At 32.2% G+C, this 15,774-nt stretch overlaps 3 protein-coding genes across 5 annotated transcripts in view; 1 reads left to right on the top strand and 2 right to left on the bottom strand.

Annotated features, from left to right (window-relative positions):
• The first annotated feature begins 2,960 nt into the window (after positions 1–2,960).
• On the top strand, positions 2,961–4,819 carry Fibp (acidic fibroblast growth factor intracellular-binding protein). Its single transcript, XM_029310352.2, has 6 exons — positions 2,961–3,288; positions 3,378–3,579; positions 3,676–3,903; positions 4,014–4,241; positions 4,340–4,594; positions 4,678–4,819. The coding sequence occupies exons 1-6, from the start codon at positions 3,189–3,191 to the stop codon at positions 4,754–4,756; spliced, it is 1,092 nt and encodes a 363-aa protein (XP_029166185.1). The 5' UTR covers positions 2,961–3,188; the 3' UTR covers positions 4,757–4,819.
• Pdhb (Pyruvate dehydrogenase E1 beta subunit) lies at positions 3,058–7,783 on the bottom strand. Its single transcript, XM_029323344.2, has 5 exons — positions 7,571–7,783; positions 7,216–7,278; positions 6,770–6,976; positions 6,060–6,690; positions 3,058–5,830 (listed from the first exon to the last, which is right to left on the bottom strand). Exons 1-5 carry the CDS (start codon positions 7,577–7,579, stop codon positions 5,679–5,681), a joined length of 1,062 nt encoding a protein of 353 aa, XP_029179177.1. The 5' UTR covers positions 7,580–7,783; the 3' UTR covers positions 3,058–5,678.
• Positions 7,784–9,178: 1,395 nt separating this feature from the next.
• The window catches only part of Cadps (calcium-dependent secretion activator 1), a 33,824-nt gene continuing 27,228 nt past the window's right edge, over positions 9,179–15,774 (bottom strand). For all 3 annotated transcript variants that reach the window (XM_029322790.2, XM_085487167.1, XM_085487166.1), the window contains exon 15: positions 9,179–15,697. In XM_029322790.2, the coding sequence (XP_029178623.2) occupies positions 15,493–15,697 (205 nt within the window). In that variant the 3' untranslated portion in view covers positions 9,179–15,492. The remainder of the gene's footprint in view (positions 15,698–15,774) is intronic.

The following is a 15,774-nucleotide window of genomic DNA, read 5'->3' as shown; positions in this document are numbered from 1 at the left end:
ATAAAGAATATTTAGTATATCTTACCTTTTTGTGCTTGTATCTTTTTATAAAAAATATTCAGTATATCTTACCTTTTTGGACACGCATTTTTTATAAAAAATATTTAGTGTATTTTGCTTTTCTTGTTAAATATGCAGTAAAATTGTAGACAAAGATTCATACAATATATATATATATATATTGACTAACATATATATCGAGCGAATTATTGTATTTTAGTAGTGCTTTCACACATATCGTATTATAAATTATATAATTTCTTTACACAATTTTTAACTCTAATGTAAATTAATGTGAATAACACACATAACGCGTGCATAAAAAACTCTTTAACTAGTGAAATAATTCGTGAAATTCCATATTATATTTGTGTTTGCAATTATTATTCATTATAAATTAAAGCAATTAATATAATTCTGTATGACTTTAAATTGAATAATAATAGAATTAGATATAAAATAAAATTTATTCTCTAAATATAAATGTTTTATTAAAAATTTTTAATATTATTCTTTGCTTTAGAAAATATGTATGAATTTATAATATAACGACATTATAACAGAGTTGCAGAAAGACTTCAAAATTAATAGGACATCAGTATTTTCAAAGAGAAGTTAATAATATTTTAAATTACGAGATTTTTTTCTATGTTTCATACTTCATAGAACGACATTGTTTATTTTAACTCGAAGAAGAAGGAGAAAAGAAAAGGAAGAAAAAGTTTTATATGTCCGCATGATACTTTTTATCTCGTTATACATATAGTTGACGAGAATTATATTCATCATTCTGTTCTACATGGGCCCGATCGATATATACTTCGCTCAAGACGAATCCGGCGTCCAGCCAGGTTTTGTTACGGTACTACAATATTTATTCGCTCGCGTTGGCAGTCGTAGCCGGTTAACGCGCGTTTCCCGCACGATAACGAGTTTAACGTTACGTGACGTCGCCTCGCCGCGAATTAATTGCGTCCGCACGAGCGCGCGAGTGCAATGGTAATTTCGATCGCTGCCGCTGCTACTGCACTTCGCCTGTCAATCAATCGTGCGGAATTGCGGCCGGTGAACGTATTCGTATATATATAGATGTATATGTGCGCCTGTATATATACATGCGCGAGTGCGCTATACCGTCCGTGTATTCCGTATTATTTCGCTCCAAAGTCCGGCGATTACTTTAATTAAGCATTTACTGATTGCGGCGGAAAAATGAAAATAATGCACCGCCGATAAAGCACTGATGACATGCGAAAGGGCTGTATCGTAACATCGTGTGACCTTTTTACTCGACAGCTATATCTTGAAAGCTATACTTTAATTCGCAACTGATATAATGTAAGAAGAAGTGCAAGTAATAATAATTAAATACGAGTTTCGTTGCAAAAACAATATTCTGAATTGAAAAAAAAGCAGAGCAATGTTTACGTTTGCAGAATTGCTGTGAATTTTTTAAATTTTATTTTATAAGAATTTAGAGTTTCTTGTAAAGTATATAAATAATTAAGAAAATACTGTCATGTAGTTATCTTTTGAAACATATTAAATCTGTTAAAAAGTAAAATATATTATACATAAACGATGAAAAACTTTTTAAAATAAACAAATTAAAAATTAGTAATTAAAGGCTCTTAGCAAATTAAATTTGAAAACATTGTGCACAACTATAATAATTAATTTCTAGATTAATTTCTAATGTAATTTTTATTTTCAGAAATATAATTAAAAGCTCATTTATCAAAATATTTTAAATTCTGAAAAAAGTATCTGATCAAAAACATTCAATTAAAATATAATATTCCTCATGTTTAATATTATAATATTAACGACAAATGAGATAAAAATATTGTAGTACCGTAACGCAATAAAAATGATTGTTGAGTTTAAATAACCCCTCGGTTAAATATGTATGTTGCAAATTATTGCTTCAAAATTAATTTAAAAGTTGAAAATTGTGATGTAAATTTTAATCAAGGACGAAACTAATGAAACTATTTTAATTATTTTATTAATAACTGATATTAATTATCTCATAAGAATAATTATATTAAAATTTAATTATTTTTTTGATTTTTAAAATGGAATATTTTAATTTCTCGATAACGAAGGATTCTCTCTTTCTATTTTTTTCTCAATTTAACCATTATTATAATAAATTTAAAAATATTTTTTTACTCACTTATTCTTGCACTCACCAATTTCGTAGAGGGAATCAACCACATATATATACTCGGACGCCATTTTCTTATCCCGCCAATTTGCATATCCCAATATTTGCACGCAATCTATATACATCACAAAAAGATACATTATTATATATTATATATATTCGACATGAGAATGATATTTTTTCTCAGAAACATTGAAAGACAAAAATATAGTCTGTGTATTCTGTGTGATTTTATCATAAATTTTTCGCCTACATGTTATATATACTTATACACAATATTCATATATGTGTGTGTGTGTGTGTGTGTGTGTGTATGTGTGTGTGTACGGTTATGATCACCTCTTCCTTACACATATATACTACATAAATAATAAATTCACCCATAATACATATGATATAATGATGTGTAATGTGATATAATCTAATAATATATGAAACATCGGCAATAAATAAGGCAGTTGTAGCTTCTTTATATGCGAATGAAACGAAAGATCGACGAATTCGCCGTCGAAAAGAATGCATATTTCAATCGCTCAGTTTATACATAAAAATGCGATCACACTCATTTCTATTCATTTAATTACCTTCAGACGTGAAAGATCTTCATTATTTTCGTCTCATCGCCGGATTTCGACGTCGATTTACACAGATTCGCACAGATTTAATTCGGATACGATTTCACTTCACCTACGCGCACCATTCTGGTTCACCGTTTCACCGTTTCACCCTTTCTGGTTCAAATTCAGCACTGCGTGAGTCAAATAAGCGTTGATAGGTCGATAGTCGATACCACGTGAGTCGAACGTCATTGCCAACATGGCGGGCAACATGAAATTGTACTTAACCTAAATATAGTAAATATGATCGATAGATTTTTCGTCGACGAGATTCCGTAACTTTCATACGCGATAATGATTTTGCATAAACGAGTTTTCTCGAACAAAACGTGTCTTAGATCGAGGTTAGCACGATTTTCGCGATAATTTCGCGTCTGTGATCCAGTGTAAAATGACAACTTATGCTTAACCTCAACATGTTGTCAGAGGTTGATGTATTTATCAGTAATTATACTCTAGTTGATCCTGAAATCTATCAGCTTTGGGTTGACGGTCATTCTTGTGAGTAGAAATATAATCTAATTTATTTACTTTTTTGCATAAAAAATGAGAACTATTAATATTAATATTATTACAAATGTTTTTTTTAGCCAGCGAAGCAGTCAATATTCTGAATCAACGAGGAATATGTCAACAAACTAATGCACCGCTTGAGCTGGTCGCATCTGACATACTTGATCACTATCGCACCTATGCTTTACTTGAGAAATTACTTCATACCCCTACTAAGCTTGCCAGCGAACAGCTGGCCTTTCAGATAGAACCTCAAACTAGTCAAATGCTTATAGAAATGTAAGACTGAAAGAATGATGAAAACTATTGATCATAAAATTGGAATTTGTAATTAATTCCTCTTGCGAGACACTGATTAATTATTATTCATTTCAGGTACTATGAATTTGATGATATTGTTATACGTGAATTATTGGGAAAGAAAATAACATCCAAGAGTAGAAAAGATATGGACGAAGTGTCAGAGAAGACAGGGATTACATTGAAGAGTTGTCGACGACAATATGATAATGTGAAAAGAGTGTTTAAAATTGTCGAAGACTTACCAGGTTCTCTTTCAACCAATATCAAACAACATTTCTTACTTTCGGAGGATCTTGCTAAGTATGCAATATTCTTTATAATATCTATAATATTTGTAGTAATAAAATGATTGAATTATAATATATAAATAATAATAATTATAATTAACTATTTTTTTTTTTTATATACAGACGATATGCTGCAGTAGTATTTATAGCATGTCTGCGGTTTGAAATGAATAAAAGAAAACTACAATTTTTGACATTTCCTGATTTATATCATTGTGCTAACAGTATGATGGCATCATGGACGTATCGTTGTGTTGGATCTGAATACTTCGATACAGATTTGGATAGAGAATTTCTACAGGAATTATCAGAATGTAGAGTTCTTTTAGAAAATGATAAACATCATAAACAGTATGTTGAATTCTATAAAAATTGAGATTTATCGAGATAATGATTTCATTCATCTATCAATAAAATTACAACAATATATCAAAACTTTGACATTTTAGTCTGGTATGCCTCAAGCTCAAACCAATGCTTCTCGATCGATCTTATCAAGAAGTAGACATGAACTTTCGTTCGTATTCGAGAGCGATACTCGGAATTGGATGCAACTTGCACAGATCACGAGAGTTAAGATTTTTCTTTTTGGAACTAGTGGAGAGATGCATCGAACCTTGGCGACAAGTCAATTGGACGCATTCCGATCTACGAAATTTCTTGGCTGTTTACACACAGTGTGCTCTTGATATGGATGTACTTAGGTAAGTATTAGAGAAGTAGTATATAGCAACAATAAATATAAGCTTAATATTACAAATTTCAAAAATTCAATTTCTCTATCTAGAGAAGGAGAACTGAGAGATGCGTTTGAACGTTATATGACAGTAGTGACATGCTGCTTATTACGTATGTATCATACATGAATATCAATGTAAAAATTATATGTATATATAAAAGGTATAAATATAAATTATATAAAGACGGAATTTCTAAATTTTAATTTATTAATTTTCTGTAATAAATAATTAAACAAATGCAGCACCTCTATGCTGCTTATAATTTTGCAGTCAAATATATGTGGGCAATAACGCATATAACTGCAGTAATTGCACTATCAACATTTTCTTATAAGTTATTTTCATTAATGTGTGATGTGAAACTCTATGTGAAAAAGGGCAGCTTAGATATATGGATATATATATATATATATATATATATATGTATATATATTTATATATGGCAGTAGATTATAATATTGCGCGCATATATTCTTTAAATAAAAGATAATTTTAATTTACTAAAACGTGACTCAAATAAAATAGAACTTTTGAATGCATCTGTACATAATTTTACGTAATTTGATAAAATATTGCTAACTACTAGTACGTATTTACACATATAATTGTAATTGATATCACATATTCTATCTATTCATGACATGTATAGAGAATACATATCTTGCGCATTAATGTGAAGAGGTATGTATGTACATTTGCTTGAACTTCATTTATACATTGTAATAAATGTACAAATGCTCCCTTTTCCTAAAAATTTACTTTCTTGTAAGAGTTCCATGATTAAAACTTATAAGGAAATGTTTTTCAAATTCTATCTGGCGGTGATAGAGTATTATGTAATATCTTCACAGAACTTGTTTGTACTTATTTACCTCTTCTCTTAATTTACATCTCTCTGTGTATTTATTCTATTATTGTATTGATCAATGATTGACCAAAAATAGGATATACCAGATAGAAAAACAGTGAACCGGAAGGAAAACCACAATGTGTTAGGAAAATCATAGAAATATAGCAATTTCACCTAAGTACTTGCATACCGTTACGATTACTGCGTGACTCCTAATACTTTGTTAACAGCATTCACTATGTCTTTGACCTGTGGCAGAGCCGCTATCTCCAGGGTTTTTGCGTATGGCATTGGCGTGTCTACTCCCGTAATGCGAATTACGGGTGCATCGAGATGATAAAAAGCTTCACCTAAAAGAAAAAATTAATTTGTTGAACGAATAAGGAAAATGTTACCATCAAGAACACGGAATAAATTATGAATCGACAAGAATGAACTGCTAAAGCCAACCATCTTCATTTATGAATGATCAGTTATTTGCCATTTAAATCTGTCTCCAATTTTAACTATCTTTTTTTGTCTCACGATTGATATTCTCAATATAAGGAAAATATTTCGCAATAATCGAACGAAACTTACTTTCGGCGATTCTTGCGCTAACTTCTGCACCGATACCACAGTGCGGCCAGCCTTGTTCGACAGTCAACAAATGTTTCGTCTTCATCACAGATTGTATGATAGTATTTGTGTCCAACGGCCTGAGAGAACGAAGATTTATCACCTCGGCTTCGATTCCTTTCCCGGCAAGTTCATTAGCCGCTTCGAGGGATTCTTCTACAGCCTTGGAATGTGCCACCAACGTCACGTGATTGCCCACTCGCTCCACCTTCGCCTTGCCAATGGGCAAGACAAAATCCTTAGATAAAGCTTCATCAGACATGGGATACTGTACACCATACAGTATCTCATTCTCGAGTACTACCACCGGATCTGGATCTCGGATAGCTGCCTTCAGCAGACCTTTAGCATCTTCGCTGTTGTAAGGTGATACTACCTTCAAACCAGGACAATGACTATACCAAGCACCAAAACATTGTGAATGCTGTGCCCCAACACCAGCAGCAGCACCATTGGGACCACGAAACACTATTGGCACATTGACTCTACCTGCAGACATATAAAACGTCTTGGCAGCAGAGTTGATGATATGATCGATCGCTTGCATCGAGAAATTAAATGTCATGAATTCACAGACCGGTCGCAGGCCAGCCTGAAAAATATTACTTATGTTAATTGGATAAAGTAATAAGAAAAAAATGTAATATTAATATGATGAGCTGTAAACGCACCATTGCAGCTCCAACTGCAATACCAGCAAAACCAGCTTCTGTAATTGGTGTGTCAATGACACGTTTGTCTCCGTACTTCTTCCAAAGACCACGAGAGACCTTGTAAGCACCATCGTATAGAGCAACTTCTTCACCAAGAAGGAACACCCTCTCGTCCTTCTCCATCTCCTCATCCAGGGCTGAGTTCAAAGCATCTCGCACAGTCATCTAAGATATTTATAAGAATTTCCATAAAAGAATACTGAATCACAAGTAAATGACCTTTCATGTCCTTCAAATTTTCATTTTAACAAATAATCATAAATGAGTAAAATAATTAAACTGAGAAGAATGGAACGAAAGTAACTATTGATCAATGCAAAAATATCAGTGAAAACTATCATATCTTTACAATATATTGAGAAAACCGAGATTTTAGGTTAGTTTAACAGTAGAAAATAAATCACCTGCTGTGCTGCTGCCCATTTTGAGGTGGAGAACGAGCGACGAACGACGGTTCTTACGACAGTCTGAAAACAAAAAAACTATCATCATTTCAAAATTAAAATTTTCTATTTCTTTTGTTTTTTTGCTTTTTTGTTTCCTCTTATTTATTCTTTTTTTTTCACATAAATCGCAACGTTTTGTTCCACACTTGCAGTAGTTGCTCAATATTTTCTATCCTCCCATACAAGATTTATTTATAACAAAACAGAATTAGACAAGATAGAGAAAAGACTGCGAAGAAACGTGGAAGAGAACACAATAAATTACGACAGATGGTTCTTCACAGAGCTTTAAAGTGCTTTGCAAAGCTCTTACCGTGAGCATGTTATAGGCCGTTGACGAGTACGAATACGATTTTTCGGAAGGATTTTTCTCGGGGACGATCTCTCTTCTTCGGAGAACGACTCGAGTTTGGAGTCTCCTCGTCCTGCACTAACGAAATCAAGGACACGAGTCCGGCACTGTTATGAAACGTCGTGGCCCGTCCGAAACGACGATTGGCGCGTCGATTCACGAAACTATATGTTAATGAGCTGATTGATGATGAGCTGAAAGTTACTGATAAGCGATTATAAAATATAAAATTAAATGATTAACTGAGTTTTTTACGCGTGACAGATATGTGCTTTTTTAAATTCTCGTATCATATCATACATATATATCAGAGTCAGAAGCCCATTCTCTGCTAATATATAGATTTAGAATGTAAAGCGATTATGAATTAAAATGTGCTCAATTAATGAATGAATCGAGTAATAAATTAAAATTGTAATTTAATATATGTAAGAAAATATTATATATATTATAAAAACAAAATATATTGCCGCAAAGTTCATGTATTGTTATTCATTGAGTGATGTTACCGACGTAGGGTAATCTTCTGAATTATTAGTATTTGTGATTATGCAGTTGGCAGCAGTGACTTTGATTCGAGTTGTGGAGCGCGCGCCGAATTCTTCAAGAAAGAATAACGCATTAATTTTGTGGATTTACTGGTAATTATATCCAAAATAATTATTATACAAGTCTTCTCTAGACTACTGAATTGCAGTAACGACAACTAATTGAAAAAGTAGGATATTTATCGTTGACTTTCGAGAGCATATATAATTAACCTTAAAAATTGATATATTTACGCTCTTTACATATATTATTCATCTCTCTCGAGAGTGCTTCAGAATATATACAAATATCTTAAATTATTTTAGAATATTTTAGATTGTTTTACTAAATAGAATATGTTATATATTATATATATATATATATATATATATTATTAGTCGTTGTCGCATTTAGCGATATATAATACAAGATTTTATTAGAACAATTCAAGCACTGAAAACATAAATATATTATTAATTTTCCATATTAAAGTAAATTTTTTCAAAAACAAAGTCTCATACGAAAAAATTTTACTCTTTGTTATTTTCGACTCTTTATAATTTTGCAAGAGAAATTAATTTTTTAAATTGTACTACACTTCTCGATCCAACCTATATATTAACCCAAATTAAAACATTTCTTGAAACAAATTATCAAATATTATCATTTATATACAAAATACATATATCAAAGGTATTTTTAATCATGCAAAATTACAAACATCGAATTTTAAATTTGTTTCCCACATTCGCCTTTATTTTCATATTTTTTCTAAATATTATAAACAATTTACTTCTTTTGAAATATTTCGGAAGAAAAATATTTTTGAAAGAGATATTAATTTTTATTTTACACTGATATTTTATTTTAATAATAATAATCTTATTGAATGATTTAGGCCATTTCTGCAACATCGGGATGCTGAATGTTGGATGATGCATGCATATATGAGATGTTTCGAGAAGAAGGGCGAGATGAAAATTGAACGAGCACAAGATGGACATCGCGACGAATACGAAGGTATGTACGCTACATGACATGTTACATTTTACAACGTATACTTTATTAATTGCAATTACACATGTATGCGTTTGCATTCTTGCCCCACATGCAAATTACTTACACAAATGCTCCACAAAAGGAAAAAAAGAACGTTCCGACGTTTTCACATAGCCTCTCTCAGCGTGGCGTAATTATGTGTGTATATATATATATATATATTTATATATATATATATATATATATATATTTATAGATATATTTTTCATTTATTTATATATGTATATGCGTGAAAGTCCATAAGAAATACTTAATCGCTACGAAACATTCATAATCTATGTTGTCATGATCATGGTCGATGTCGCATTTAAGCACTGATCGATCGATTGTTTTTCTTTTTTTTTTCTTCTTCATGCGATGTGTAACACTAATCTAGATCACAGTCGTTTCCGCTTTGCAGTCGAGTAAAGAGATGCGATTAATGCTTCGATGAGTGAGGATGGATGAGAGAAAGGGAGAGATAATAAGAGATAGAGAGTGAGACAGGCGGTGATTATCATTCATTCGTTACCCCGATTAAGCAAGCGATTTTCTTTTTCTTTTTTTTCCTTTTTTTTCTTCTTTTTTTTTGTAGGCTCCGGCGAATAATGACACGAAAATTTAAGTTACGTCGGCGCGTCGCTTATTTACAATGAAATTTGAGATCGCCTGGACCTATTTTTTTCTTTCCGCTGTCTACGAGGAAGGATGGAATAAGAGAGAATTTAATTTTTGTTCGAATATTCGAAATGAGGAAAAAAGTGGAAAGAATAAAACTTTTTTATTTCCTTCCACTTACTTATTTCCTTCATTCTAAAAATTCCAACAAAAATCGAATCTATTCTAATTCCATCTCTTCTTTACACAAAATTTTTCCCTTCTCGACCGTTTTTCTTTTACAATGACAATGTTACGATGAGGATGCGTGTTGCGTGTGCATGGTAATATTTACAGAAAATACGCGAATTCATATCGCATATACTCTCCCTTCCGGACTTTTAAGTATATCGTGTTGGCGACAAACGATGAGAGCGAGTGATTTCTGTTCTCTTTTTTTCCTCGTGAAAAAACGCATGATTGGATGATACTGATAAAGTGCCGATTATTGGAGCCGATTATTGAGAAGGAAATAAAAAATATCGGGATATGTGTTATTTTTTTTGTATCTTGTTCTGTTTTTTTTTTCGTCGGACTTTTTATTAACGAGAGAACAACAGTTGAATAGAAGTTAAATTGAGACTAGAACACTGGCTAGAGAGTAAAAAGACCATCTCTTCAATTCAAGTAAAGTCACAGTTTAAACGCAAAATGGAGAAAGGTAAATGGAAAAACAAAGATAGAGAGAGAGAGAAAGAGAGAAATAGAGAAAATAGGGAAAGGAAAAATTAGAAATTGGTTAAGAAGAGTAAACAAGTAGGATAAAGATAAAAATGAAAAGGCAGACAGAGAAGGTAGAGAGAGCTGGCGACAGAAGTGTTCGTATCGAAGTTCGATCGGTGAAGAATTACTATAGTCGGAATAGTGAAATAGAGACGGAAATAGATCGATAAATCGATAAATAGATAGGTAGACAGATAGACAGAAAGAGTGAGAGATAAAAAGAGAGAGAGAGAGAGATCATTTCATAACAGTCCTAATCTAATTAGTAAGAGTATAGGAGAATTACCAATAGTAAGAATAACCACGATAATCATAATAATTCTAACGTCGTTAGCATTGATAAGTATAATATAATAATTTGGAGGTTTTTTTACTTTTGATAAAGTTTCAAATTCCCCGTGTTTTTTGTTTTCTTTTCTTTTTTTTCCCACTTTCGCTTCCTTTTAAGGGCTTAAACGAATCTCGCTCGCGCCTGACTTTCCGCTCTCGTAGAATCTCGTCACGATCGCGACGGAAATTATCATGTATACGGTGTGTGTATAAGGCCGCGTTTACTTAGTCGGTATTGATATACATCATCGTGGCGATAAATCATACAATTGTATCATTGCACTTTACTGGTCATTGCGATATCAGTGACGAAACATTCAAGCAATTGCAATAATGCGCTCAGGCTTCTGAATTTTTTTCTTTTATATCTTGTTTGCTTCTTCTCTAATATATAAAATTTTCAGTATTAAATATCTTGAAACATAGAGCTTAATTAGAATTTCGAATAAAAGATAAAATTTAGTTTAATTTATTAAAATATAATTTTTCAAACTCTTTAATTTTTAATAATTAAAGAATTAATAATGTTGAGAAATTGTTTTTTATTTAGATTTTTTAAATATTAGTGACTGTCGGTTTTAGTAATTTTCGAAAGTTTATTATTGTAAGAAAATTAAGATAAAAAAAGATGTAAGTATAAAAACGAGAACAAATTCCGAAGCATGAAAGAAAGGTATTTCTGTCAGGCGTCATTATGCATTTCACGTAATATTTGCGATATAAGGAAAGAAAAATTTCAATTCGAGTCTAACAACATAGTCTTAATCCAATGTCACTGCAAGCCGCAACGTGTCAAAAATAACATAACATTTATAAAACTGTATTTTACATTAACTTTTTTTCCTTGGGCGTCAAGAACATATAACAGTGTAACGAAATTAAAAGGATCTATGTATGGAGTGTGTAATATTTATCTCATTCTTTAGCAAATTATATGTACTTGTTAATTTCTGGCGAGAGAGAGAAAGAGACAGAGAGAAAGAGAGAGATAATTGGAAAAAGAGAGAGAAATAGAGAGCTAGAGAGAGAGAGAGAGAGAGAGAGAGAGAAACAAAAAATCAGAGAAAGATTGAGAGAAAAAAAGAAACTCGCCTTTTTTGGTCGCCCTATTTTATAAACGTGCAATGCATCAAAAAATATGCTGTCAAGTTCGAAAGTCGACGATAAAAAAATTATAACATCGTCTCTAGAAATTTGCTTTTGCCGCTTGCACATACGTCGGTACAGAAAGTACTGCCGAGTCATCTCATTATGCAATCTCTCTTATACTTATTGCAACTTGAACGCATAATCGAGCAATTAAAATAAAGAATTGTTTAATCCGTGAGATTTACACGCTTCGCTCTCAGCTTCGTTTTTTTTTGTCTCATATAAAAAATTTACTCTTTCCCATTTCGCCATTAGTATGTACAAACGAATGGTAAATCCCTCCTCCCTCGCTTCGCGTTTGCGCGACTGCTCTACATTTCTGTGTATGTCTGTGTGTACGTGTGTTTGTATGTGTATTTTCATATCCTCTTTTACGGTTAATTTTATAACTGCCTTACTCATCGAAGTAGGATGAAAAATATGTATCCGCCACTAATAATAATCAGGTAGTGAATAAGAAAATGATTGATGTCGAACAAAAACTCTCTTGTTATTATGATTCCCTGAAATGACGTAATTACTTATTTAAAATAAACCATATACGTAGATCTCTAAAAAAATATTGATTTGCCAAAAATAAGTTTTATCTCAATTATGAGTTTAAATTTCAAACAAATTTCGTATTTGTATCAACTTGATTATGTTAGTTTTTTTTTCGATTATCTTATTCTGGAATTATTTTACATATACAATGGAATGATTCTTCTTCATATTTGAGGTAGACAGAGAGAGCTCAAAGAGCTCGATGGTTATAAAGGCGATTAGGATTTGTCTCTCGCGCATTTAAAAAAAACACAGAAATAATAAAAATAAAAATGGAAAATTGACAAATGAAAATAGACGAAATATCTCGCAATGTAAAATAAATAAAATTCTTAAGGGACGTACATTTTTCATCCTGCCTCGCTGTTATACTTTCGCGTTTGATGCACTTTCAAGAGTTTATATCAAGCTGAATAAATATCCATTAATATATACGAACGTTATATCGTGAAGTTTTGAAAATATACATGCGCCTCGTGATCCAGGGACAAGGCTCTCTTGCATTGTAAACCTACATAACACTTGTCTTTTATAGGACGTTAATTAGTATCATAACGACGACAATGACAAAAAAAAATTGTTTTAATCAAAAAAAGAGGATATATATATTTCCTCCCTGTCGCGTAATTAGAGCAAAATCGAAAACGATTCAGTGCCTAACCCACGCACGATTCGTTTATATATTTCGATCCTGAAAATTATTCAATATCTCAAGAGCGACTCCCGACAGCGAAAATCTGTAGCAAACCCGATTGAGAATTATTCTCAAAATGTTGAGACTACTAGAAAATTTCACAACATATTTCGCGAGAGTTACTCTTAAAAATGAAATATTCTCAACCGAACACACATCAATTTTATACACATTAAAAAATTTTATTCTGGCGAGACATTAATATAGTTTTCCTATGATTTTTTAATTAAAGAATTCTTCCTTTATTGTCCTTGTAATGTTAAAATAAAAATTTTAACGCTCTTTAATAAATGACGAATTCTTCGATTATCTCTCTCGACTTAATTCTCGCCAATAAAGTTTCTCACTGTGCATATAATTGCTCTCCTTTCCCTTTCCTCGTTTGCAAATAAATAGTTAATTTGTTTGTATATGTAGTAATTCGCGAATGCTATCACATTACCGATATCTAGCATGAATTCGTATAATGTGATGCAGGTAAAAAATACAACGTGCTACTACGTTCACTGCTTCTGGTTGTCGGCGACCATTCAATCGCGACTAATTAATAATATGCTGAAACTTGTTTGCGTGTATGTTTAATAAATATAGTACCATCGGAAAAAACTATGAAAGGTTACGCTAGCAATGTATCACAAGTTTTGACCCGATTAATCTTTTAAGCTCTATTAAAGTCTAATATTTATAGCCATTCGGGAAACTTATTAATTGAGTTCTTCATGAATTTTAAATTAACAGTATAAATCAAATTTATCATTTTGATGTATGTGAATAACAATTAGTATTCTTATACAGAGTGCCCAGAGCCTCGAAGAATATATTAAGACAGAGATGAATATAGAATATCGATCACCGATTTTAAGCGACAATTTGCAAGATATTTTAACTATTAAATTTTCAAGGATTAATTTTAAGTTAATGTTAATTTCTGAGAGATTTTTAACGAGGCTCAATTGCGATAAAGTTTTTAATGCTGAAAATTCTTACACTGGAAAAATCGACTCTATATAGATTCACAAGAGAGATGAAATATTTCTCTTCTTCATTTCACTTTGTGTCTCTTACTTCTAATCGCTAAGGAAACGTCTCTTCCTCGTTTTCCGTTTCACGAAAAGTTTTTTTGTAACGAAACAAGAAATCCGCTCGAATAGCAGACGAATGGTCGTCCAACAGATAACAGCGATCGTACCTAACAGTTGAAAAAATATAGTTGATCGCGAAATTAATTCGATAAGCGGTTTCGACAAGTCGTGTATCCCTTTCCTTCCCGTTTCTTACTTTTCCGTGACTTTTTCTCGAGATTTTTCATATTATTCCTGTCGCGTTCCCCCCGTATTCCACATCCAAGTAACGTTGCAATCGACCCGAGAATCTTTCCTAGTTTTTTATTTACGCAAAATACGTGTGTGTGCCCTTGCTTTTATCCTTCGACAACTAAATCCGCAAAACCAACTCGCGGTACACAGACTAAGTAGGAAAAATCTCGTATATTCTGTGTTCTGACAATTCAGCTAATATATATATATATGTATATATGTATATATTAACGACGTTAGTCTGACACATGCAGACCACGACAAAATGTACGAATATCTCATAATTACACGTTGCATATGTGTGCATGTGTACGTTTATATACATATACCTTTGTAATATGATTAGATATATCTACGCGTTTACTCTCTCGTCTATATCGTGCTTATTTCTCGCACACAATCAGCCTTTCCGAATAGTATATTTCGACTATGTTTTCGCTATTACCTGAGATCAAACATAATCGGTCAATTAAAACGAATTTACAACGAGCTCGCGTAATTCTTAGCACGCACATTACGACGTCTAATACGTATTATTACTGGAAATTCGAAAAAACTATGCCTAAGTAAACGGAAATATATCAGCAATTAGTTTTTTCAATCGTGATCAATCAATAAGTAATTCTTTTAATATTAGTTTTGGAACTATTGAAAATCTCGAAGAAAATCCGCAATAAAATTGAACCGATCTCGCGAGACGATAAGAGCCAACTGATCCGATCGATTGCATCGTTTTAATCGTTATCATTCGTTTATATGGACAAAACTCTAGATCATCGTACTGTCTATAGGGTACTGGCTATGCCTTTAGAAATCTTGCCCCGTTCGCATCCCCTTATTTAGACGAAGGAACGTACTAGTCGAATGTAAGATTTTTTTTACTGGCAGAGTGCTAGAAACAATAACTAGAACCAATTGCTGGCTGAGCCAAATTTTGTAGAAAGACCGCCGATGCCCTTGCCGAACATGCTACCGACTTTGCCAACAACATTTGAGGTGACGTTACTCAGATTGGCCACATAATTCGCGTCTTCCGTTATCGTCTCAACGATCGTCACTTTTGTCTTAGGTCTCTCCACCTCATCGTCATTGCCATTCTCCGAAAATCCTCTGCAAAAAGAACAGCATTTATTAGTAATTTTCTAAATAACAAAATTTAGATAAATTAATTAAATAAATTGTGAATA

The sequence above is a fragment of the Nylanderia fulva genome, unplaced genomic scaffold (genome assembly GCF_048542155.1).
Source record: "Nylanderia fulva isolate GAGA-0341 unplaced genomic scaffold, ASM4854215v1 Scaffold50, whole genome shotgun sequence".
NCBI classification, from domain to species: domain Eukaryota; kingdom Metazoa; phylum Arthropoda; class Insecta; order Hymenoptera; family Formicidae; genus Nylanderia; species Nylanderia fulva.
The sequence above is the reverse complement of the archived record's forward strand: the minus strand, read 5'-3'. Positions and strand labels throughout refer to the sequence as shown.

Bases quoted from the DNA above. Each gene is read 5' to 3' on its own strand.
- Fibp (XM_029310352.2), top strand. From the start codon at position 3,189: ATGCTTAACCTCAACATGTTGTCAGAGGTTGATGTATTTATCAGTAAT. The intron at 3,289-3,377 runs GTGAGTAGAAAT...TGTTTTTTTTAG, and splicing joins TTGGGTTGACGGTCATTCTT to CCAGCGAAGCAGTCAATATT. The intron at 3,904-4,013 runs GTATGCAATATT...TTTTATATACAG, and splicing joins CTTTCGGAGGATCTTGCTAA to ACGATATGCTGCAGTAGTAT.
- Pdhb (XM_029323344.2), bottom strand. The intron at 6,977-7,215 runs GTGATTTATTTT...TAAATATCTTAG, and splicing joins AATGGGCAGCAGCACAGCAG to ATGACTGTGCGAGATGCTTT. The intron at 6,691-6,769 runs GTGCGTTTACAG...AATATTTTTCAG, and splicing joins TTGCAGTTGGAGCTGCAATG to GCTGGCCTGCGACCGGTCTG.